The sequence below is a fragment of the Lissotriton vulgaris genome, chromosome 11, assembly GCF_964263255.1.
Source record: "Lissotriton vulgaris chromosome 11, aLisVul1.2, whole genome shotgun sequence".
NCBI classification, from domain to species: domain Eukaryota; kingdom Metazoa; phylum Chordata; class Amphibia; order Caudata; family Salamandridae; genus Lissotriton; species Lissotriton vulgaris.
The window spans coordinates 774,626,118-774,651,848 of record NC_141699.1 but is presented as its reverse complement, the minus strand read 5'-3'; the positions used below and the strand labels follow the sequence as shown (position 1 = coordinate 774,651,848).

Sequence of the window (25,731 nt, the reverse complement as noted above, 5' to 3'; positions counted from 1 at the left end):
GTTTGATCTGCCATGAGGGTTCATTTTAATACTTGTTGTGGTTATCTTCGTTTGGAAGTGATGGTGGTATTAGTTATAGGAGAGCTTAGTAACCTTTATACTTTTATTGGGAGACCATGATGACTAATTGTATCCCTCTTGGTAGCAGCAGTTTTCACAATTCACCTGAGTAGGAAAGAGAGGAGATGGCAATCCCACTACCTTGAATAAAAACAGCATACGGTTTGCTAGTAAAGGGGTATTATTGTGTGATTGTTTTGAAGGCCAGTGTATGTCCCATACCAGATAGTGATATGGCTGGCTACTTTAAGTTGGGTGTAAGTGTTGCAGTGCAACACTTTTGATTAGACCATAAGCACATTTTTTATCTAACAGGTATGCAGAGAATTCCTGCATAACAGTTACATGACCAATGGTGAAAGATGGATTCCATAAAATACCATTGAGATCTGGTCCTTCCAAAGGATGGACAAGTCGTCTACATGGTAACAGAGTGCACCCCTGCTCTGAGTGCCCCAATTGTACTGATGTCTGGGTCCCTAATGCTGATTTTTGTTGTCATAGGCAAACATGGGCCACACGTGTGCACCATGACATGTGCCTTTCTCACAGATTGGGTCTTGTTGGACTGGGAGGTGTGCATGAAGCGCTACCCTCATATTGGTGAGCGGCTACTGCCTTACACAAGAGTTAAATTAAGCAGCGCAAGTGCAGTGGTGGCAGCATACCATGTAGTGATTAGGAGTGAACACATGTTTTTCAAACTGTTTCACTGGAGTGAAGTGTACGAGCTCACTCATTTAAAGTTCTGCTGCTGGTTGCTTAACTCACCCCATGGCCTACATTGAGTTGTTGTGAACGGCAGCACAGCACATGAATGGTGTATTTGTACTGGGTGTATGTGTACCTAAGAAGGATACAGTACAGGGATAATTCAGTATTGTACAGTGAGTGCAGGTTAACTGTATGTACTGGGTTTATGTGTGCCTGTGAGTGGTAACATAGATAAAGGATATAGTGCTGTGCAGTATGTGAATGTTAAATGTATGTGCTCTGTATATGTGTGCCAGTGAGTGGTACTATGCATGAAGGATGTAGTGCTGTGCAGTGCATGCTGGTTAAATGCATGTGCTGGGTATATATGTGCCTGTGAGTGGTACAATACATGGAGGATAAAGTACTGCTCAGTGTGTGAGAGTTACATGCATGTGTGGGGTATATGTCTGCCTGTAAATGGTACAATACATGGAGGGCCCAGCTGTCTTTTTGGGAGACCCAGGGCTGCATGGTGACACATGGTGAGAGGAGGTAGAGCAATCCCCCCAGACTGAATTGTGTATTGATGCATTCCTGTAACCAGATGGTACACACTAGAGAGGGGAGAGCCAGACTTCCCTCAAACACTTCAAAGGGGGCTTTTTGATTCAGAAAGAGGTCTCAAGGAAGGGGCTGGCCACTTCTGCTGTGACAGACTGCTCTCAAGAGGAAGTCAGGGAAGACCCACAGCATAAACATCAAATATGCAGACCCTAAATAACACATTAGATGTCTGGAAATGGACTTCAAGAAGGAATCCTTGAAACCCCAAACATTGTCAGGGTTCAACAGTCGACTGCCAAGCAGCTAGCCAGACTATGTGAGGAAAAGAAGCTCTGTAAAACTGTGACTAGGACTGTGTGCCAAGGCTTGCTCGTCTCCCTACTGGTGGAGGGGACATCACCCAGAGAACCCTAAACCGCCTCCCCTGAAGCGTGGAGCACCTGTGCCTGTCTGCTTGCCAATACCGGTGTGCCCTGTGAGGAATAGGAGAGTGTTGGAGGGAGCGAGTGCCAGTGGGGAACCCAGTTGAGTGGACTTGCTTTCAAAGGTGTGGGAAAAGAGCAGCTGCACTGATTGTATCACTGCTCATGTGCAGGACAATGCTGGTGACCTCAGAATGCCAGAGGAGCGCCGCTGTGCAGTGAGCTATGGTTATCGCTGTGTGGGGTGAGGCGTCGCCAACCCTGTATGCCAGAAGGGGCTACCGCGACGTGAACTCTAATCTACACTGTGCCGATTTACATGGAGCCTGTGTACAGTGAAGAGCCTGCAACCTTGTTTGCCAATATGGGGTGCAGTGCAGGCATCTGCTGAGCCAATAGGGTCCATGTACTGCAGGGATGCAGTGACCCTGTATGCCAGAAGTCGTTCACCAAGACTAGCAAGAAATGTGTCCTGACCAAGAGCGTAGTTGGAGGAGTGAGGTCACCACTGGAACCCCCAAGAAAAGGGATCAGCACCGGAACTTTTCACCATCTTTCCCCCACCGTGGGAGAGACCAAATGACTTACTCTGCAAGGAGGAGTCATATGGAACCTCCGGTTGCTGCAGGAGCACAAACCGCGTGTGAGGAGCTTGACGGCCACCGAGTGCAGCACTCCTGAGCCACGTGCAATGAACTCACCTGAATCAGCACCTGGGGAGGGGACGCACTTAAGGAACTCCAGTACCTTCCATTCTTCAGATGCAGGTAAGACTGATTTTTGGCCTGTCGTCCCCAGGGGAACTTGCATGCAATGGAGCACTTTTGAAACAGCGTCGGAGTGAATTCTAGAGACTCATACTTATAGTAGGGCTTACCCTGGATGTTACTAATAGTGAATGAGGAATAACCAATTATCGCTAGAATCAAGAAGGGAGTGGGACAGGGAACAACCTAAACAATTAGAGCCTTAAGCTCAAGGGGACTGTGTAGTTGTTTATGAATGTTTTATTTTTCCTTTGTGTTAGTAGTGATAGAAATAAAATACTTCTCCTTTTTCATAAAAGTGAGTATTTGGTTGAACTATGTTTTATTGCTGCCTGCTCCACTCCTCCTTAATGGGGCCTTGGACCACTTGGACCGCGCTAACCCTGAGAGTCAAGTCCTAAATGTTTTTTTTGGCCCAGTTGCTCAGAATGCATAGTGGGTCAGGCTTCTGGACATTAACCTCACAGTTGGACCAGTAACCTCTGCATGCCTTGTGACCCTCTGAATGGGGTTCTGACAACATACATGTTGACAGTTCTAGGTTCTGGCAAATGGTGAAAAGGATCCAGAACCCGGACCATCTGGGGCAAAATTCGCACATAGCAGAGGAAGTATGGACCAAATACTTATTGTCACACTTTAATAATGATAATATAGGAGATACGACAACAAATGCTCCCTGCATGGAAATCATAAAGCTTGGCCGTGATGGTAACCCCAGCAATCAAAGCGGGATAAGCATGTGTGGACTGGGGGAGTTTGAGGGTATGACCTTACCACAATCAGAATCTTTAGAAGGGGAAGGAAGACCCATAAAGGACATGGAGACAGGGCTCACGGGATACACCCCAGTAGACATCGGGCGTCGAATTACCAAGGGACGACCGAATGGGGCCCCGGGACCAAATGGAATCCCCCCGATGTTGTACAAATCTGACGTAGCCTTTTGGAGTGCATCCTTGTGTCCGGTCTTTAACGAGGCCAGACTTACTTTATCCCTTCCGGACTCCTGGCATGGGTCCGTCATTAGCCCGATATATAAACATGGGAGCAAGAGTAATCCGAATAGCTACCGTCTCATTGCTTTGCTTGACATAGAAGCAAAATACTTCAGTGGTCTCATTCTGGAAGAACTATCGGCGTGGGCGTCCGAAAAAGCCATTATCCCTTCCAACCAAACAGGTTTCCGTAAAGGCCAAGGGACAACAACCAACATCATGGCCCTGTCCCTACTGATGGGCGAAGCAAAAACCACCAAGCTACCGCTTTTCCTTTCATTTATTGATTATACGGCGGCCTTCGACCATGTGGACCGAAACAAACTTTGGAAAAAACTATCCACTTGGGGCATTCCGAAACATCTCCTAGATGTCCTAATACTGCTTCACTCTAACACCTGGGTTAAAATTAAACTTGGAACTGGCCAGCACCTCTCGAAGCAGATTATGACAACTAAAGGACTAAAGCAGGGGTGCCTATTGGCGCCAATTCTATTCAATCTGTTTATTTCTGACTTACCGGAAGAACTTGACAAATGCCGTAATCATGCGCCCAAGCTAGGAAAAGCCACCCTCCCTAGTTTGTTATATGCGGATGATTTAGTGCTGATAAGCCGGTCGCCAATAGGCCTTCAGCATCTTTTGAATTGTACCCATGCCTTCTCGGTAAAGAATGCCCTAGAAATAAACCTCAATAAATCTAAGGTCATGACGGTAAACTACAGGAAGAAAAGGATCCCTTGTTGGTACCTGAACGGAGTAAAGCTCGAACGCGTAGCCACATACAAATACCTTGGCGTCGTGCTGGATTCTAAGAACACGTCTAGGCCTCAGCTCCAGTCCATCCGAGGGAAGGCAATAATGTCCCACCTCGCACTGAAATCACTAAAGACTAAACTCCCTGACCTCACCATGAAACCCTTCCTTGAAATCCTCCGAGCGAAACTTCAACCAACGCTCACCTATGGGAGCGAATCGCTGCATGGGAAGGATGCTGCATTGTTAGATACACTCATAGCCAATTGTTACAGGGCCATCTTCAACCTTCCCAAATACGCGTCTCCGGCCCAAATTCGTTTAGAATTTGGGGTGGTCAAACAAACACTAGAAAGACGGAGTGCATATGTAACTAACTGGCGCAAGATCCGCGACGCAGACCCTGACTCCTTAAATGTCAGCGTCTGGGAAGAGCTACTCAGATGTCGCACTTCACTGCCTAGGGACTACCTATTTGGATCTCTTGATGTGCTAGGCTTATCCGATATTTGGGAAACTGCCATAGACCACCAGTCGTTCAAAAAGTTGGCAAAAAAATCTGCCCGAATAATCTCGGCAATAGAAGATAAGAAAGACCTTGCCAACAGGGCGCATGGCTGGATAACGGTGGGAGATTACGACAAAATACGGCCACAAGCATATCTTAATATCGGGATGAAAATAAAAATCAAAGAAAAGTTCCTGAAATTGCGCCTTGGAGCTATCCCGATATTACCGCACCTGCCGCCATGGGAGAGAACTCACACCTCGGCCCTATGCCGCCTGTGTAAATCTGGCAAGGAGGACATCATCCATGTGATATGTATTTGCCCGAGACTAATGGACCTGAGGCTCAAGCTGTTGCTACCTTTTTTTAGATCACATGCCGTTCGGACCTGTAGGCAGGCAGTTAAACTTTGTTTTTCCTCCAGCGATATTAAACTGAATTGCCAGGTTGTGAAGTTCTTTGATTTAATGAAGGAAAGATTCAAGCACACTTGAAAGACTCATTGGGACTTAATAACAACCTCGAATTGACAATAGTAACTGCTGTATTTTAAATAATTTGTATTGTTATATGGCATTTTAAATAATTTGTACTGTTATATGGCGTTTTATATTTTTGTAAAGATTTTAATTAATCATATACAAAATAAATATATTACTTACTTACTGACAGTAATGAATAGTAGCCAAATGGACCTCAGACAAGGTTCATGCAATCATCCTATCAACAGTTAAAGTGCAAGGGGTTGGTTTGGATTTTCTTGTTCTCTCCCTGGATCTGGTAAATATTTCCCTGAAGAGTTATTAATCATCAGAAATTCCAGGCTTAGCACTCATTTAAAGAAACACTCATACCCCACTCGGTCTCAAGTAGACAGCGTGTTCTTTAAAGTAAAATGGGGCTCATGCGGTCTAGCGGTAGTTAATAGTGGCAAATTATTGTCTATCTCTGCATTGTTGATATGAGTTGTGGAAGTATTTAAAAGACATAAAGAAATAGTAGAGTGCCTAAAATGAAGGGCCTCAATTTTCCATTGTAAAAAGTGCTCTTCTTCAGTTGAACCATTGTGTTACTATATAGTTAATATAATCTTTGCAACACAAGGTTCACATCACATACCACATCACATGAGGTGCTATGAATAAACCATCTGGCTGCAACATAGGCCACAGTGATCAAAGGACTTCAAACAAGCTAAAATTACTATTATGAGAGAGATTGTCTGAAGAACACACTTTTAAACATTGTGCATGCTGCTCATTTCAGAGTGGTGGCCCTCTTGACCACAAATCCTCTCACTGCTCAAAACAAGAATGTAGGATATCCAGCAGTACATGCCTGTTTAATCTATAAGGATGAGCATACTTTTACAAGTGGATTTTGCTTATCAGTAAAAAGGCTTCTGTTTAGAAACACTTAAAGTGCAACTTGGACTCTAGAGAATGTGACAGTGGATCACGTTTCCTCCTTTCCAAAATCCCCATGGACCCATGGAGATTTTAATTCTTGTTGGCAAGGGCAATTCCAAATAAAGTGAAATTGTACTGTAAAATGTACAATAATCAAAACTCTTGCTGGCACTTTGCACTTTTCCACTGGAGAAAGGGAAGCCACTTAAGCTGGCCAGGCTGCCCTGCACAACACTCCAGTCTTGGGTTTTGGGCTCAAGCCATCATCCAGAAAACTTCTGATTATTTTGCTTTGCTTCTATTAGTGAATTTAATTTCCTAAAAATATAGTGAAAAAGAGGGGAGTAGAAGAGCATTTTCAAAAGCATTTGTGGTTTCAACAGAAAGACCGTTGTCTTAGATTTAGTTTTAACCTTCTAGGGTTCATCCACTTTGCCAAAGAATGAAGTATCTCTGTTACTGAGATGAACCTAGTTCATGGGCCTGTGACCCAGAGATGAAGTGGAACTCAATTATAGTACTAGCACAGATGTTGTCAGAATGTCTTCCCGTAACACACATTGTTACTGGTCCATGGGAAATACTGAAACCACCTTCAACGGGTGCAGGTATATGACAGTAATGGTCTAGCAGTGCAGCATAAGGGAGTAGTCCAAGTTCACCATTGAATAGGGATGAAGAGATACCTCACAACTGTAATCACCAAAATGTTATTATGGCAACCAATGCAGGGTCTGAAGCTCAAGTTACTACTTGTGTAACGATATATCTGTAAGAGACATTAGTTAGTGATAGATTCCTTACCTTAGAATATCCCCAGGCATCAGACTGTATCCGGAAGGTTTTGCTTAGCAGTACCCCTTTGTGTCAGTAGGTAGAGTCCTGAGGCTCCGCGTCCGTCGCTGGCGTCGTGAGCGCCGAGATGACGTCACGGAGAGTACTTAGGCGCCACCCATGCACGCTGACTTTAGTTCTGTACACGACGCACAAGTTACTTACCTTTGGTAACGATATATCTTTAAGAAACAGTAGTTAATGTTAGATTCCTTACCTTAGAATATCCCCAGGCATCAGACTGGATCCGGAAAGTTTTCGTCAGCAGTACCCCTGCACGTCGCTAGGCGTCGTCTGCGACTCCGCATCCGTCGTCGGCGTCGTGATTGCCAGGATGATGTCAGAGTACTTAGACATCTCTCCGGACTTGCCTGTCCAGGCAGTAATGTCTAGCAAACGTGTGCAGCGAGGCCCACGTAGCTGCCTGGCAGATGTCCTGCAAGGGGAATCCCCAACCCAGGGCAGTAGTAGCTGCCGTGTCCCGAGTCAAATGGGCGCGCAGCCCAACAGGAGGCTCCTTTTACGCCAAAGAGTAGCAAACCTTGATGCACAAGACAACCCACCGAGAGATGGTCCGCTTGTGCACTGTCCGTCCCTTCTTAGCACACACGTAACCAACAAAGAGCTGGTCATCCACCCAGAACTGGCGTGTGCGATCTAGATAGAAGGAGAGAGCACGTTTTGGGTCCAGACGGTGGAGCCTCTCTTCCTCCTTTGAAGGATGCGGAGGCGGATAGAAGGTGGGTAAGGTGATGGACTGCCCGATGTGAAAGGCAGTGACTACCTTGGGCAGGAACGAAGGACGAGTCCTCAGAACAACCTTGTCCGGATGGACAGAGAGGAAAGGAGGTTTAGAAGATAGAGCTTGGAGGTCACTCACTCTCCTGGCAGAGGTGATGGCAACCAGGAATGCAGTCTTAAGAGTCAGAAGACGAAGAGGACAGTAATGAAGTGTCTCAAAGGGAGCGCACATCAGAAAAGTCAGTACAAGGTTCAAGTCCCACTGAGGAATCACAAAGGGAACAGGAGGGAACATGTTGTGATGCCTTTCAAGAATCTATTTACAACAGGGTACGTGAAGAGAGAAGGCTGATCAGGCAGAGAGTGGATCCACAGCCTTTGCTGTGCACCATGCCACAAATTTGTTCCACCTGCAGGCGTATACCGTTTTTGTGGAGGGATGCCTGGCTGCCAGAATCACATCACAGACTTCAGGAGGCAAGTCAAATGGCCTCAACTGTCGCCGCTCAATCTCCACGCATGGAGGTGGAGACTGGACAGGTTTGGGTGGAGGACCGTTCCCTGCTGCTGCGACAGTAGGTCCTCCTGAAGAGGCAGACGAATCAGGGGACCGACTGACATGCTGAGTAGCTCGGAATACCAGTATCTTCATGCCCAGTCCCGAGCCACAAGGATGACTTGGGCCCGGTCTCGCCTGATCTTCTTCAGCACTCTGGGCAGAAGTGGTATAGGCGGTAAGGCGTACAACAGACCGCAGCTCCACTCGCGACGATAAGCGTCGCCGAGCGAGTGACGCCTTGGAAATTCCAATGCGCAGAACTGATAACAGTGTGCGTTCTCCTCAGTGGCGAATAGATCTAACTAAAGCTCCCCCCACTGCTGAAAGAGACCTTGCGCCACGTTGGAGATCAGACGCCATTTGTGATCCATCAAGCACCGGCGGCTGAGTTCGTCCACCCTGGAGTTCAGGGAACCTGCCAGGTGTTGAACCACCAAGGGATTGCCTTTATGTTCCAGCCATGTCCATAGGCATAGAGCCTCCTGGCATAGGGTCCAGGACCCTACCCGCCCTGTTTGTTGCAATACCACATTGAACGCATCCGTCACCACTGTGTGCTCCAGTTGGGGAAGGGAGAGGGATCTACCATGGACCCAATCGCGATTCGTGAGCCACCACTGCAATTGTTGTGCAGTGCTCTCCGAGATCTGGGCATGATTGGACAGGTTGCCCTGATGCTGACCCAATGGAACTTCAGGTCCCACTGCAGAGCCCGCATATGCCTTGTGGCAGGTGTTACCAGCAGGATGCAGGAGGCCATCAGGCCCAGGAGCCAGAGGGTCATCATGAAACCCGGTAAAGAGGCTGAAAGATCGAAATCCTAGCCTGAATATCCCGGACTCGCTGCTCGGGAGATTAAACCCGAAACAGCATCAAATCCAGTACCTTTCCGATGAAGGGGAGCTTCTGAGAGGGACTCAGGTGCGAGTTCGGCATGTACAGGAGGTCGGCCATAGTCTGAAGGTGGCTGACGACTGTTTGGGGCGAGCCCGCCTTCAACAACCAGTCGTCGAGGTAGGAGAAGACTGACACCCCTGACCTGCGCAGATGAGCTGCGACCACCGCCATCACTTTTGTGAATACCCGAGGGCCGCTGGTAAGGCCGAAGGGGAGCACAGCAAACTGAAAATGCTCCTGGCCTAACATGAACCGCAGGTAGCGCAGGTGGGCCGGCAGGACGGGGATGTGAAAATAAGCGTCCTGCAAATCCAACGCTACCATCCCGTCTCCAGGGTCCAGGACAGCCAGGACCTGAGCCAGAGTCAGCATTTTGAACTTCTCCTTCCGGAGGAAGCGACTGATGTCCCGGAGGTCGAAGATGGGACGCAAGCCCCCCTTGTCCTTCTTGGGGACCAGAAAGTAGTGGGAATAACAACCACTCCCTACTTCCTGCACGGGAATGCACTTGATGGCCCCGTTGGCCAAGAGGGCTGTGACTTCTTGTTGGAGAAGAACCAAATGATCCCCCGACAGGCGGTGGCATGGAGGGAAGGACTGAAAGGGAAGGGAATATTGTGGATTATCTGCAGCACCCACTTGTCTGACGTAATGTCGCGCTAGTGGGGGGGGGGCGGATCCTGCCACCCACCGGCGTGGGGTGCTCCACAAAGCCCGGACTAGGAAGGTTTGGAGTTAGGAGCAGCGGGGTGGAGGTGGACTGACCCGCAAGCTGATTCACTGATCCGCCCCTGCAGAAGCCGCGACCATGGCCACACTGAGGCTGGCTCTGCACAGGCTTGTTGGAGGAATGTGCCTGGGTGCCTCTGCCCTGGCCACGAAAGGAACGCAAACCAGAAGTGGCCAGGTTCTTAGCAGAAAGATCCAAGGACTTGGCCGTGGCCCGCGAGTCCTTAAAACTCTCCAAAGCATTGTCGGCCTTATCGCACAACAGGCGGGTGCCATTGAAGGGCATATCCATGAGCGAGCTCTGGACATTGAGCGAGAATCCAGTCGAACGTAACCAGGCGTGGCGTTGCAAAGCCACTGTAGTGGAAATTGCCCTGCCCAACGAGTCGGCGGTGTCCAAACCACACCGAATGGCGAACTTAGCCACATCCTTGTCTTCAGAAATCGCCTGAGAAAGGACACCCTGGACTTCCTCAGAACACTGAGGCAACACCTGAGCAACGGTATCCCACACTGCGTGAGAGTAGCGGCCCAACAAGCAGGGGGTGTTCACTGACCGCAGCCCCAAGCTGGCCGAAGAGAACAACCGCTTACCAAACTGTTCTAGTTTCTTGTAGTCCTTATCCAGCGGAGCCGTGGGAAAGGCACTCTGCGACTTTGAGGCCTGGATGATCAGACTCTCAGGCGTGGGATGGGTGATCAGTAGCCGGGCGGTAGCGTCTGGTGACGTTCTTATAGCCCCCATGGCCGGCCGCGACCAAGTGCCCAAGAGAACATCGGTAAGGGCATCATTGAAGGGAAGCAACGGCTCTGATGAAGTAGACGCCGTCTGGAGCACCTCGGTGAGGAGTTTGGTTTTGAGGGCCACTGTGGGGAGGTCGAGGTTGAAGGCCTCAGCAGTCTGACGGAGCACCATCGTGTAGGAAGCTCCCTTCTCCATCGTAGGTGGGGGAGAGGCAAGCCCCGGGTCAGAAGAGACATCGAGGTCGCCAGTGTCTTCCAGGTCGTCCACCCAATCCTGCTCGGAGTCACACTGCTGGGCAAGGGGGTCCTCGGATCCTTCCCAGTCCTCCTCCGCCTCTGGCACAGGAGGGGCTGGTCGCGGCGGCAGTGCCGGAGCTGGAGAAGGGACAAACAGCGACGGAAGCGGCGCCGTCCGGGGCCGGACTGCCGCCGCCTCCCAATTCAGATCCCAGTTCAGAACAAAATGGTCCTTGAACCTGGGCAAGGGCAGAATGAACGGCACCCAGTGCTGCGCCAAGGGTGGAGCCGAGGGCGGTGCCAGGGCCGGAGCCAACGGCGTAGGATCCTGTGGTGTCGAGGCTGGATCTGCTGACAAAGCCACCGGCCGACAGGATCTGGACAAGGGACCGCGGGGCCCGAAGGCGTGCTGGTAGGAGCCCAAGCCCTAAAAATGCAGTCCATGGCAGCAAGAAACTCTTGCACCTGTTCGGGAGTCACCGATGGACCCGGGTAGGGTGGGTAGACTGCGGGACTCCCAGGCTCCAGAGGAGCCGCAGGAGCAGAGCCCCTGTCCCCCTTGTCCGCCTCTGAGGAGCCACAGGGGGATGTTGGAGAGCGAACATGCTTCTTTGACTTCTTTTTATGACGTCGCTTACCAGAATCCGAAGGCGAAGACTTGGAGCCCGAGGAGCGACGGCTCCGGTCCCGCAAGCGGTCCCGGGAACAGCCCATAGACCCGGAGCAGCGGTGAGAGGAATACCGGACCTCCAGCAATTTCCGGTGCCACTCCCTCAAGGTCTTCGGGGCCATGGCTCGACAGTCCCAGCAGTCCCGGGAGTCGTGATCAGTCTTCAGGCAGTAGAGGCAAACATCGTGGTTGTCCGCCACCAACATATTACGGCGGCAGGCCCCACAGGACTTAAAGCCAGGCATCCCTACATGCACCAGGAGAAAAAAGGGGGAGACAAAAAGTCTCAAATAGTAGTCAAAGTGACTAAGGTATGTGCTCAATCCGGATCTGTGCTTGCTGGCGCGGAAATAGAAAGAACTGACGTCAGCATGTATAGGTGGCACCTAAGTACTCTCCACGACTTCATCTCGGCGCTGACGACGCAAGTGACGGACGCAGAGCCGCAGGACGCTACCTACTGGCATGCAGGGGTACTGCTATGCAAAACTTTCCGGATCCAGTCTGACGCCTGGGGATATAAGGTAAGGAATCTATCACTAACTTGTCTTCTTCAGATGCCTGCTGTGTAGGAACAGGCCGTGCTTGGTGTCATGCAGCTGCTGTTTATCAAAAAATACCTAGAGTGGGGAAGCCAGACTGTTTCGAGGATTATAGATGTACAGGGCACATCTGCAATAGTTCTTAAACGTTTTGGATTCTAATTTGTGGACTTTAAAGAGTAGACAAAGACACTGATTTTAGCTTCAATAGACTTGTCTAGTCTTTGCAAACAGATTTAACACTTTGGTCATTACTGGTGCAAAGACCATATCAAATTCCCTTTCCACAATTTTAGTGAGTGGGTCATAATTTATACAGGGAGTCTATAAGTCTTTGAGGTGATGCACAGCATTTAGCAATTTACACTGACAAACAAAATGGATCATTTGCATTCCCAAGATAACCAAATCACTGCCTTCCTCTTGGCAAGCCACCTTTTGTACTTAAAAGTGGGGTGTGAGCAGTGTGAGCCGGCGCTGACAGCGAGTGGTGCTTTTTTAATGAGAGTCTGGCGCTAGTGCGGTTGAAAAACCGTCTAGCGTAACTATCTTTTTATCTGTGTACCGCTCCGGTGCTATTTCATTTTTTAAAACAACTAATGGGGGGTGAATTTGTGTGCTGATGTAAAACACTTTGGTCTGCACTTGGTACCCACCTGATTTGGTCCCTGGTCCGTCACGGCGATTTTGTGCCACTTGAACGGAGGGACGCGACTCCTCCCCCTTGCTGCCTACATAGGTGCCTGTTACAATCGCGCTCTGGTGTGAGCAGTGTGAGCCGGCGCTGACAGCGAGTGGTGCTTTTTTAATGAGAGTCTGGCGCTAGTGCGGTTGACTGAAAAACCGTCTAGCGTAACTATCTTTTTATCTGTGTACCGCTCCGGTGCTATTTCAATTTTTAAAACAACTAATGGGGGGTGAATTTGTGTGCTGATGTAAAACACTTTGGTCTGCACTTGGTACCCACCTGATTCGGTCCCAGGTCCGTCACGGCGATTTTGTGCCGCTTGAACGGAGGGACGCGACTCCTCCCCCTTGTTGCGTCACTTCCTCGACTCCCTACATCAGGAGATGGTGACTCGACCGCGCAGCGGGCGCGCTGACAGCGCGCCGAAGGCGCGCCAAAGGTAAGCCCGTCTGTGCCCGTCCGCGGCTGGCCGGGGAGAGGGGCCACGACCCCTGGACGAAGTGGGGCAGTAATACGGTGGAGCGCGCAACAATTCCGTGCCCTTTGTCCCATATTTGCTAAAGCCTGTCTCCATAATCTAAAGGCGGAAGAAGATAACAGCTGCAAAGAATGTCAGTTTAACTGGCACACTAGAGTTACGCAGAAAGGTAAGGACATTAGGCTTATATGTGGGCTACTGAATACCAGATCTATGCGGAAGCACAATCTAGACATATACAATCTGCTCACTGACACGAAACTCGACCTTCTATTCCTCACCGAGACATGGCTTGAGTAGAGGTGGTGGGATAGCGATAGTATCTAAGTTGTCACTATGCTGTCAACTCGAACCGCTCACCATTGCTGACAGTGAGACAGGAGCCTTTTCTATTAAAGTCAATGCAGGCAATACGGTGAAGGGCTTCCTGGTCTACCGCTCTCCAGGCCCATTTACTCGCTTTACTACCAGCCTGATTGAAGGTATAACGGAAGCAGTCCTGCGTAGGGATAAGTTTTTGCTGTTCGGTCACCTTCACATCCATTTGGATGACCCACTGAACAAAGGAGCCACTGACCTTTGCCAGGAACTACACTCTCTCCAACTACATATTAGATCCCAGGCCCCTACCCATCAAAAGGGCCACCTACTGGACCCTATCTTTGCCAACTGGGATGAAATTGAAGTTAAGACCCCCTTACCAATTCCCTGGTCCGATCACTTCTTAGTGCCTTTTGTAATAAATGTCCCTGCTGTTAACATCCAAAAGCAAACTAATCCTAAATACTCGAGTCGTAAATGGGCTGCTTTTTCTCAAGCCAAGTTCGATACTGCGCTGATTAAAGGTGGCAGACCGGGAGGTCAGGATGCTGATACCGCATCCGATAGATTGGAAGGTCGCATTAGTGATGCTTTGGATGACATAGCTCCCCTTTGTCATAAGAATCCCTGTAGTAGACCCCAGAAATCCGCACCCTGGTTCAGCGATGAGCTCCGCCAAGCCAAGGCGGAGTGTAAACAACTCGAAAGGCTGTGGAGGGTGGCCTATCTTGATCAAGCAAAACAGAGGTATAAAGATAAACGGAGAGACTATCATAGCTTAATCAGGCGTGCCAAAACAACCTATTTTTCAGGCAGAATAGGGGAAGCTAAAAATTCCACGAAGGAGTTATTTAAGATTTATAAAGAAATCTCTCTCTGTGGCTCATCTACTGACCCGTCTAGTGTCTCAGAGGAATCATGTAAGCGCATCGCTGCATTTTTCTCTGAAAAGGTGGCTACCATCTACTCCACTTTTTCAGGAGGAAAGAGAAGGGGATCGGAGTTTAGAGAGAGTGTACTAGAGGATGTGGGTGTCAATAGGCTGGAGAACTTTCTCACCCCACCCCCTGACGGCATACGGCAGATATGCTGCTCCATCAAGTCAGGATCCCCTCGCGATCCGGCTTCGCTGAAATTACTTTCCGGGAGTATCGAGATCCTTGAGATTTATATTAGGGATGTTTTAGATCTATCATTTAAATCGAACGCAGTTCTTCCGCTTCAAAAAAAGCCTAATCTAAGTTGGGACAGGTTGGATAATCTTCGTCCTATTTCACTCCTCCCCTACCTGGCCAAAGTGGCAGAAAAGGTGGCCAATCTTCAGCTGATTGCATATGTGGAGAAGGCCAATCTGCTCCATCCAACTCAGTTTGGCTTTCGCTCATGTCACTCCACTGAGTCAGCGCTGCTTATGGCCACTGAGACCATCAGGCAAGGGGTAGATGAGGGGCAGACGATGGCCCTCATTCTACTTGACCTAAGTGCAGCTTTCGACACTGTAGCACATTTCACCTTGCTACAGTGTCTGAACAAGGGTGGAGTCACAGGGTCAGCGCTGAGGTGGATCTAATCTTTTATGTCCGATAGGGGCTTTCAGGTTAGACAGGGAGAACACTGGTCATCTCGCTGTCACGGGCACCCGATGTTGCGGCATCCAGCTTCAGTGCTTGCATGCAGGAGCTTGCATCCTGGATGTCTAACAACTGCCTGAAGCTGAATGGGACCAAAACTGAGGTGCTTGTGGTGGGGGGTGGTCCTGATGTGTGGTCCTCGGCATGGTGGCCGGTATGCCTAGGCACCACTCCAGTGCCCTGTCGGCAGGCCAAAAACCTTGGGGTGATGTTTGACTCTGACCTATCATTTATTCCCCAGATTGATCGAGTGGTCGGATGTGCTTTGGAATACTCAAGAGTCTGCGGAAGATTCTGGACCTGCTCCCCGTTGGTGCCAGGCAGACTCTGATGCATGCCCTTGTGACATCGCGACTAGACTACTCCAACCTCCTCTATCTGGGGATCATGGTTAGAAGCCTTAATTGCCTCCAGGTGCTACAGAATGCTACAATCTGGTGCTGAGGCTTCCGAGAAGAACAGCCTCCAAAGCGGCTCTGAAGGCCCTCCACTGGCTCCCTGTTAGGGAAAGGATCACTTTTAAAGCGTTATGCATGTGTCATCGCATCATCGGGGGCAGGGCGCCCGATCCCCTGCACAGCCTTATCACTCCTTATAGACCTGAGCGGATGCTTAGATCCTCTGGCCCCGGCCTGGTAGCTGTCCCCAAAATTAACAAAGCTCGTATGGGGGGCAGATCTTTCAGGCTCCTTGCAGCCAAGAGCTGGAACAGGCTTCCGCTGGAGCTGCGTCTAGAACCTTCTTAGGCCAAGTTCCGCAGAGCTCTCAAAACTCACCTGTTCCGGTCAGCACTTGTGTAACCTTCCCTGTCTGGCCACCTCATACTCTCTCACCTAGCGCGGGGACACGCCGGTGCGCGCAACCAGGCGCTTTACAAACTTCCATAATAATAATATTAATAATGATAGATTTTCAAAGAACTTACAACTATTAACAAATTTCCTCTGATGCTATTACCTGCAAAAAATACATACAAGGGAGATAAAAAAATATCTTGCCTGATTTATAGCTGAATGAGTCTTAGGGCCTGATTATAAGTGTAAATGGTATATATTGCACATGATCAATAGCGAATACCTATTACGAGTTGTTGATGAATTCATTGCAGATTTGGTGTTTAACAACTTAAAATCCACATGATATGGTTTATACTTTATGGTTTCCCCCCAATAAATGTCACCAGGTTTGACCTGCCGAAATGTAATGGAAGTTGAGTTGATTTATACAGGGGGTTTACGCACGGGTCAGAATTAACCGCCAAACTCATAATCAGGCCGTGTGTGATTTCACTCACTCTTTGAAAACTGTACAATTGGGCACTGTGGGATACCTGGCACTTCAAGGTAATGTTTACTATGACTTGTTAGCCTATAACTTTGCCTAGGGTCACTCATCACTTGAACAATTGATCTGAGGGAGTGAAAGAGGGAGCAGTGTGAATGGGCTCAATTGTCCAATACCCAGGGAGCTGCCACTGTTATCCTAATCTACTGCTGCTAACTCAATATATCCCAGAGCCCAAGATCAGCTAATTCCGTTGTTTGTGTGGTGTTGTTCTCATATGCCCTCAGTTTCAGCACTGGTGGAAGATCACATGCAGAATGTTTGACCACCACTTAGTTCTGTGCACCAAAGATATCCTTAAAGTTGTCTTTTAAGCTCTGGTTTAACTGTTTAGGCCTCAAAACAAGTTGCACGGTTCTAGTGAGGTGGAAACCTCTCACTCATAAATACTGGTACGCGCTGGTGGCCTATGGAAGTAACATGTAATTATGATTTGAACCCCAGTAAATGTATTTACCGGCTGGGATTTCACAATGAATGCTCTACTCCTAGGGTTTAACACAGATATTTACAACATGATCTGAACCACTGGTAAATGTCTGAAGGGTTATATGCGGAGCACGGAAGAAAAGTGTGGTTTGGGGTGTATCACTTGGTAGGGGGCTTATTTCATCCTTCTCCTATACCCTTATACAGGGTCCAACAGGGGCCTGAGAGTTGAGCCAGACTGCACTAAATCACATTCACTAACATGATCTTACTGGCTGGATTTCCGCTGGTAAAATCAAGTCCAGTGTTCCTGTACCCATGAAATTTAGATGTGTGAAGCTGAATTTCACAGGCCACACAATAGTGTTCAGTGGTAAAACAGTTGCCTGGTAGACTACAGTTTGCAAATTACATGCTAGAGAGCAACTTTTTCTTTTAGACAAAACACAAAAATACTCATATTTTGAATCTACGTGCAATGTTAATCCATAGAACAGTAACCTTCTAATATAGGAATTACAATATGTTTGTTTAGGTACACTATGGTGTCCATTGCAGAGTAAAGCAGTGGGGCTTCAGCTTTACAAGACAACCTCTAAGCAGCTCATGGTGTGCACAATCTGTAGGTGCTGCATAGGGCAGGCATGTTTTGTGCACCATGTAGTTTGAAGCAAAAAAGGAGACTGGCCACACATTAACACTGGATGTATGACTTTACGACGCGTACCGTCACAACGCGTGCTGTTACAACACGTCTTTTACAACGCAAGTCGTGACAACGACTTGCGTTGGGGGCGCGGATCGAGAATAGTATAATTTACTATTCAAACACCAGTCCCCGTGGACACTAGGGAAGGTGTTGGAATAGTAAATATACTATTCTTAATCCTGTAGCGCCCTCCAGCGCAAGTCGTGGTTACGACTTGCGTTGTAAAGGACGCGTCGTAACAGCACTGCGTTGAAACATCCGCGGTGTAAAGGATGTTTCCCATTAACGCTGGCCGGCCACATTAGTGCACGGTCACAGCTTACAAGTGTTTCCTCAGTTTATTCAAGAGTAGCTTATGCTATGCATTTTACAATGGTAAGGAAACACCTTGACTGGGATGTCCTATCTATGCTTGGATCTGGAAAACTCCACTTGTGTATGAGGGCACCATGACGTTCAACGTCACCAGCCTTGGGCCTTCCAAAATGTTAGACTTCTGAAAGAAATATGACTTGGGTCCTTATTAAGAGTTTGACATACATTATACAATGTCAAAACGTGATTGGCTGCCCCATCTGCTTTATTTGCCAATGCCAATATTGCCCTTGTAATATGGCGGACTGGATATCCCCCAGAATTTTGACGGAGTACCCTGTCAGCCAAACTCTAAATAAGTTTACTAGCAGCATCGTTTAAAATCAAGGGACCCATCGAGGTGGCTGTTGATTCAGCAGCTTACCATCACCACAGCTGACATTACATCGACCATGTATTCATCTTAAGTAATTGCATTTTTTAGGAAATTCAGAGCCAACAGCCCTATTCAATCATCAAAGCTTTCAATATACCGTTACACTGTGACACTTGCCGTTGCTTCTCATTATTTACCTGTCCGTAGAAGGCCACTCTGTAGTACCGTCCAAATAAACGTTTTTCAGAATTCACAACTTCAGCAACTTTTGAATATGACCGATGTATGTCATAGTAAAGTTCAGACAATCTCTGGGAACAAAAAGACAGAGGAAGTACTTTGTGACATTTTTCATACCTCACAGACTGGCTTTTTAATTGGCTGGCAAGCTGAAAATGTGAATTCTTTAATAAACATTTTGGTTAAAATATGCATTTAAACAAACATATCTTCTCAGTACTGTCAGTCGTTTATATTTTCTCAAAATGGCTAGTGAGTTACAACTAATTATATTTATTACACAAAATAAGAAAAAGTAATCTAGCTTCAGATATCTTAACAATGTTAATCTCACTCTCACGAGATAGGGGGACAATAATAATTTAGGAGCAAATGAGCATTTGCACATGAATCAGGATTAAAAGCTGAGTGCAAATATAGACTTGCTTGGCTGGTATTCTCTCTTGCAAAACAACCTGGCGAAATTTGTGCAGGGAAAAATCCTAATATGCCCAAATTTACAACTCATAAATGGGGAAAGCATGCACTAACACTCTGTTATCACCCACCGTGACCTGGAGAACTCAAAATCTGCAGATAATAACCCCATCAGGGGGAAGATCTCTCCCCGTGATATTAGTATTTCCTTGGTCAGGGTTGACACAGTGATTATTCTCACTTTGTAGTGAGGGCCTTTGTTTCATCCATAGAAAAGTCAATCGTTCACATTGAAAATTCAAGGATTGGAAATATCTTGCAAATAATGGAGAAGTGGCATGAAAATGTGAACCTGGACAGAACAGTTAAGAACTGCAACTCACATTTGTAATCATGGGGGCATAATTCAGTCTGAATGACAAAACTTTAAATAATATGGTCTAGGAGCAGAGATTAAAAGTTTAGATGGAAATAAACAGAATGAATAAATTAATGAAATGGTAATTTATAAAGCGCAATAATAACCCCCAAAGGGGCATCTGGGCGCTAAATCCGCAAAACTTCAAGTACCATTCAAGTCTCATTGGGGGAATCAAACACATTAGGACTCGGAGAACGTCATGTCTTAAAAAGCTTTTTATAGGAATTGTTGTTTTCATCTTGTGTCAAAATAGAGAAAGCTGATTTCAGGCCTCTGTGCCTAGAAAAGAAGAAGATCTACCTTCTTTGCTCTTCTACCTAAAATTGGGGATCTGTAAAAGTTTGGTGTTGGCAGATTTTATGAGCTCTGTAAGGGACATATGGACTGAAATGGTCTGAGAGAAATTTCAGACCAGTTTGATGGAGCACGCTAATGACTATGGTGAGTGGTTTAAAGAAAATCCGCTTCTCCACCAGGAGCCAGTGGAGTTCCCTTAGCCACATTGAGGTGGAACTCCGACTAGGAATTTTAAATACATGTCAGACTAGACTGCAGCATTTTGGTCAGCTTGGAGTTTCAATCAAATGTTTAGAGATGCCTAGTTAGAGACTATTACAATAATCAAAACAGGAGGTGATCAATGCATGAGATGGGAAACGCCGTTTACAACACGGTGTTTACACCGCACAACCTTTACCACGCTGCCATTACAACGCAAGTCGTTACTACGACTTGCGCTGGATGGCGCTGTTGGTTAAGGAATATTGTAATTTTCTATTCCAATACCTTCCCTACTGTTATGTGGACTAGTGTTAGAATAGAAAATTATAATAATAATCAATCCGCGCCCTCCAACGCAAGTCGTTGTAACGACTTGCGTTGTAAAATCCGCTATGTAAAGTATCACGATCAAAATGATCGCGTTGTACTATCATACATCCCATGCGATACAGTCTCTCTTGGCATCAAAGGAAGAATGTCAATGTTTTTTAATCTATTCACTGAAAAACAGGCTCCGAGGCTACAGCAACTTGGCGGTGGTAAGATAAGTCTTTAACAAAGTTGACCTCCAAATTCCTAGCAACATCACTGGGAGAAAGGGGCTTTCTAAGTCCATTAGGCCACCAATCGAGGCAGAACATTGATTATTATTTTAAAAACGGATGATTCCCGTTTTCTTTGTAAGGCACTTCAAATGATTACAGTTCATTCATTTGATGACGTGTGAGAGACAGTTTTTAAAGTTTAGTTCTGAGCTAGAGGAGTTCCTGTTTAAGGACAGGATCAATTGGATGTCATCAGCAAATGACACAGTGGACATACCAAATCAATTGAGAAAGAGCAATCTATGGGAACATGTAAACCTTGAACAGGGTGGGACTCAGGGAAGAACCCTGAGGGACCCCATACGTTAGTGCATTTTTCTCTTAACCTGAAAGAGCCCATGGTCACCACCTGTTTCCTGTCCTTTAAAAAATATTGAAACTATGCCCAAGGAGAGCCCCGGATCCCGATGTCGGCGAGGCTCTGTAGTAGAGAATTGTGGGATACAGAGTTGAATGCTGCCGATAAATCGAGATGAATTAGGACAGAGTTATTTCCATTATCCCACATCAACGGAAGGGCAGGTCCAGTAGAATACCATAGACTAAAACCAAATTGGAGGGGGTTTAAAAGCTTAAACGTTTCCAGGTAGTTCACGAGTTGAGAAGTAACTAACTTTTGTGGCATTTGGCTGGGACAGGAAGCAGGGAGATTGGTTTGGAAGGAAATGTGTAAAACTCTCAAAATGTGCTTGTAATATTAAAAATGAAGTACTGGTGAAATAAGGTTAGAAAAGTTGATTTACAGGTACAAGCAGAAGAAGCATAGAGTGAAGGCAGTATAGGTAGTGCTTTACAAGTGGGGGGTGGGATGCTCACAATTATGCATCATAGCATTGCTCATTTTCCTCCATTTAATACTGGAACTGCTCCTTGAACAAGGAGAGAATCTGTATTCATACAGTCTGAGCAGGACACTTTCTGGCACTATTTCCCACCCAAGGTACGTGGTTTTCTTCACTCTCACTTTGCCCCTGTGATGGCTCAGCACGATGCACTTTAATATGTTTTGAGCATTTTATACTCCTCAGAGAATGCAATTCTCTCGGCCATTACTATTAGCAGAGAAAATCGGGAATCATGAGACAGCTCTGGCTTATTTATTATCCCTAGATAACACTGGTATTAGATTTAAACTATGTTTTAACTGTCCTTAGGATACGTAGCAAATACTAAACATGCATCATGTTTATTTTCTTTTTATTGAAAGTAATATGTATTTAATTATGAATTATATGTTGAAATGGAAGTAAATGAACTACTTTGTGCACACCTTTTATGATGATGATATAGTCTGGGATTTAGTGATGTTGGGGGTGGGGGTGCTCTTGATGCACCACTCTGACAACTGTGCGCCAAAGCACTTAACTTGTTTTTTTGTAAAATACTGGCATAGTATTTATAATTGCTGACATACTTTTTGCATAAATGGCATGATAATGCTCACCTTTGATCACTGACGTAATGCCTGTCATATTGCATGCATCATTGGCACAGTTATTTCCAAGCAAGGTGAAATGCTGTCTCAGATACAATTATAACAACTGCAGGTATACTGAGTTCTTTCATTGTATGATGGAGCCCACCAATGGGCCAAAGTTGGTCCTGGCATAATAGTTGTAAAATTCCTAGCTGTAGGAAAGTGCCCTTTCTGCATGATAGCCCCCTAACTATTTGCCAGATCCCTAATGTAATTTGACTAAGTGTACACTGGGTCCCTGCCAATCAGATTCCTGGGGCCTATGTTCTTTCCCTAATTTGTACCATTTTTTCCCCAACTGAGGCAACCATGACCTACTTGTGAGTCCCTTGTAGAGGGTACCTATGGCACCAAGGGCATGGTAGCCAGAGAAAGGTCTCTGAGGGCTGCAGCACATATTATACCACCTTCAGAGACATCTCATCACAAACATGCACCACTGCCATTGCAGCCTGCATGTTGTGGTGCAGCTAAAAGTGAAGATAAGCATGACACATATCCCTGTGTGCCATGCCTGCCCAGCACTGCATGAGGCCTAGGTGTGTCACCCTTAAGGTAGGGTGCTCTGTACCTCATGTGATGACATATCTGCATGAGCAGACAGGGTCCTATAATATCTAAGGCAATTCTTAGATATTATAAATACCCAGTAAAGTCATCCTGCGTATATGGTCATTACTAGTTTCTTAGCACCAGAATGGCTTTACTGAATCCTGGGATGTTTGGTATCAAACATCTCAGATTAATAAACCTGCACTGATTCCAGTGTCAGAGTTACTATTCCATGCACTCAGGGGTTCCGTCTAGAGGGGGCCCCTGAACCAAACCAACCGTTGGTGGGTTTCTGACTGGTGAACACCAGCCTGCCACCACAAGACAGGTTTCTGGTCCCCTGGGGTAGGATTGTTTGCTCCCAGGGCCCAGACACAAAGCCTTTCGTGAAAAGAGGCCTCCTCCAGGTCAGAAAGAGCCATCTGTGGCAGGGAAGCTTCAAAGGCCTTGCCACCTTTGTAATGCAACTCCCAGCCTCTCCTACTATCAGGAGCAGGCCCCCTTCTGGTCTCACCCTTTTTTTTGGCAGGAAGACAGGCAGGACAAATCAGGACTTCCTAGAAGGTGTGCCCACATCTGCCGATCCAACCCCCTCAGGTGGGGGGGCGAGGTGAAGCCCACTTTTCAGTGCCCGCCATCTTGCAGATGGCAGGCACCCTCCAATCATGTCAGGGATTTTGCCGACTCCAGCACATGGGGTGAATACATTAAGGGTGAAGTCACCCTAAGGTCAGTAGCCCATTGGCTACTACCTCAAGTCCCATAAAATGCAACCTAAATACAGTATTTAGGGGTATCGCTGAATCCAGGGTTTCAGTATTGATTACCTAAGAAGACTGGAAGCCGAAGACGTCTCAGCAGTGAAGCCTCCAGGCCCAAATGACTCTGCCCCAGCCCTACTTCCGAATCCTCATGCGGAAACGTCGGCTCCAAAAAGGATCAGCAACCTCCAGACTTGGTGAGGAATGATCCCATGCTTCAACAAAGACTCAAAATAATGAAGTGATGAATGCCCCAATGGTCCAACATTTTATGGAAAGAGGCCATGAAGAAACCGATTTCAAATGGACGGTTCTGTACACAATGACTCCAACAAAAAATACCAGAGATGTGGATGATGTTTTACTGAGAAAAGCGGCATACCTAATACTGCGATTCAACAGGATTCAGACTGGCTTAAATACCATGTCCGAAATTTCCAGATTATAAAAACATAACTGAGATCGCCAAGGTTGTATACCGCTGTACACAAGATATCAAGCCATTACCTCAAAACCTATTTCAGCAGAGCTTCATTTTGTGGGACTACATATCCCAGCATTCCAGGAAGCACGTGATGCAGGTAAATATCACGGTTTCCAACATGGCGCACTAACTAAGAGCCAAGCGGACTGAAAGTAGCAGTGCTGAACAAGCCAAAACCGGGTAGGTGCTCAGAACACGCTAACCGCTAAGGTGGAGAAAGGGATTAGTAACCGTTCACTAATCGCATCTTTTCTGACAGGATCGCGATTAGGCCTCGAATGGTGAAATCACGAACAAAAGGGATTCAGCGCAGAGCACGCCACGCCGAAAAAAAGAACACAGGTATGTGTTGATTCCGGCTGGCGGCGTTCCATTGATGTTCCATTGATTTAAAAGTATGACTGTTGACACGAATGATTTGTGTCTCATAGGAAAACCGGCACCATATCGAAGAGTTTGTGAGAGCACGCCGCGCCCCTAACTAATAACACAGGTACATTTTCACCTCTATGGGCAGGGCGCCTGATCATTCTATAGGCATGCATTGTGATATGAACATTTTCTCGTGCAGATCAACAGGCAATGCGTGGGCATTCACAAAACTGAGATAGACGCAGGCAAGTGCACCTCCGGTGCCTTTGCTTAAAACAAAAGAACAAAAGAAAAAAACTAAGAAAATCGACATTCCGGCAAAGACAAGCCAGATACATCCAAGAATTAAAGGTAGGACAAACAAGTGCTGAGAGAGTCAGGCCACCAGCCATGTATTTGAGCAATCACTAAATCTCGAATACTGCTATTTTTCAGAAAGTGCAATCAAGATAGAGATACAGAGTGAACCCTGGATACCTGCTACAAAATAGGCTAAAGGTATACCACTTGTAATCAAACAGTATAATGTAATATTAATGGGAGGACACATGAACCAACCTAGCACTCATGTTTTCCTTTGCATATAATTTGCAGATAACAAAAGTGATAAAGCCCTGATGAGAACTCGCAGACTGAGATAACGAGTTCGAAACGCGTCGGCAAAAAAGGAGAAATTATTGGTGGACTAATTACAACAAGGATTAATATATTTAGTCAAATTTCATCTCCTTTTGAACGTGACTTTATCCTTTAAATGATATATGCGAAATTCCACGCAAAGATCAAATATTTGCTCAAAAATAGATGTGCAATGTATATGTAATGTATTATGTATTGAATGAAATGTTTTTTCTATGTATAATGTTATAATTTATGTACATGTGTAATATGTTACGTGTTGTTTTTCTCATGCAAAAAAATCTTTAACAAACAAATGAAAAAGTAAAGGGTATAAATAAACTGTACCGAACAAATCCAGAAACAGGACTGATTTGTTGCTTGAATTTACGAGCTTTAAAAGAACGAAGTGTAGGGCTGGCATCTTGTTTCTCAAAAAGAATCACACGGTCCAGCTGAACCTATGTCCCAGGACCTACCTCCTTAATTTCACAAAATGCTACCCATTGCTGTCATTAGTACATATGAGTGCATGATGAAACTGACAGATTAATTATTTTCACTAGATAATATCTTCGTATATATAATTATCCACTATATATATTTATCCTCAGCAAGGATAGCTAGGATACTTCAAGGTGCAGCAGATTGATTCACCAGATGCCAAAAAGGATAAGCAGACTTTCATCACATGGTCTGGACATGCTGAGTGATCAAGCCACAATGGATAGCACTATTTGAAGACAATGCTGAAATTGGGGGAAGGGTGGTCCAGCTTAATCCGGAAGAATTTAAAGACGTACCTGTATCCAGATAAATAAATTACTTTTCAGTTTCTGCACCCTATATTAGTCATGCT

The 25,731-nt window shown here is 46.5% G+C and overlaps 1 protein-coding gene across 9 annotated transcripts in view; it reads right to left on the bottom strand.

Annotated features, from left to right (window-relative positions):
* The window catches only part of DOCK10 (dedicator of cytokinesis 10), a 1,740,483-nt gene that overhangs the window by 160,545 nt on the left and 1,554,207 nt on the right, over nucleotides 1-25,731 (bottom strand). For all 9 annotated transcript variants that reach the window (XM_086943899.1, XM_086943900.1, XM_086943901.1 and 6 more), the window contains one exon: nucleotides 18,622-18,735. In XM_086943899.1, the coding sequence (XP_086800025.1) occupies nucleotides 18,622-18,735 (114 nt within the window). The remainder of the gene's footprint in view (nucleotides 1-18,621; nucleotides 18,736-25,731) is intronic.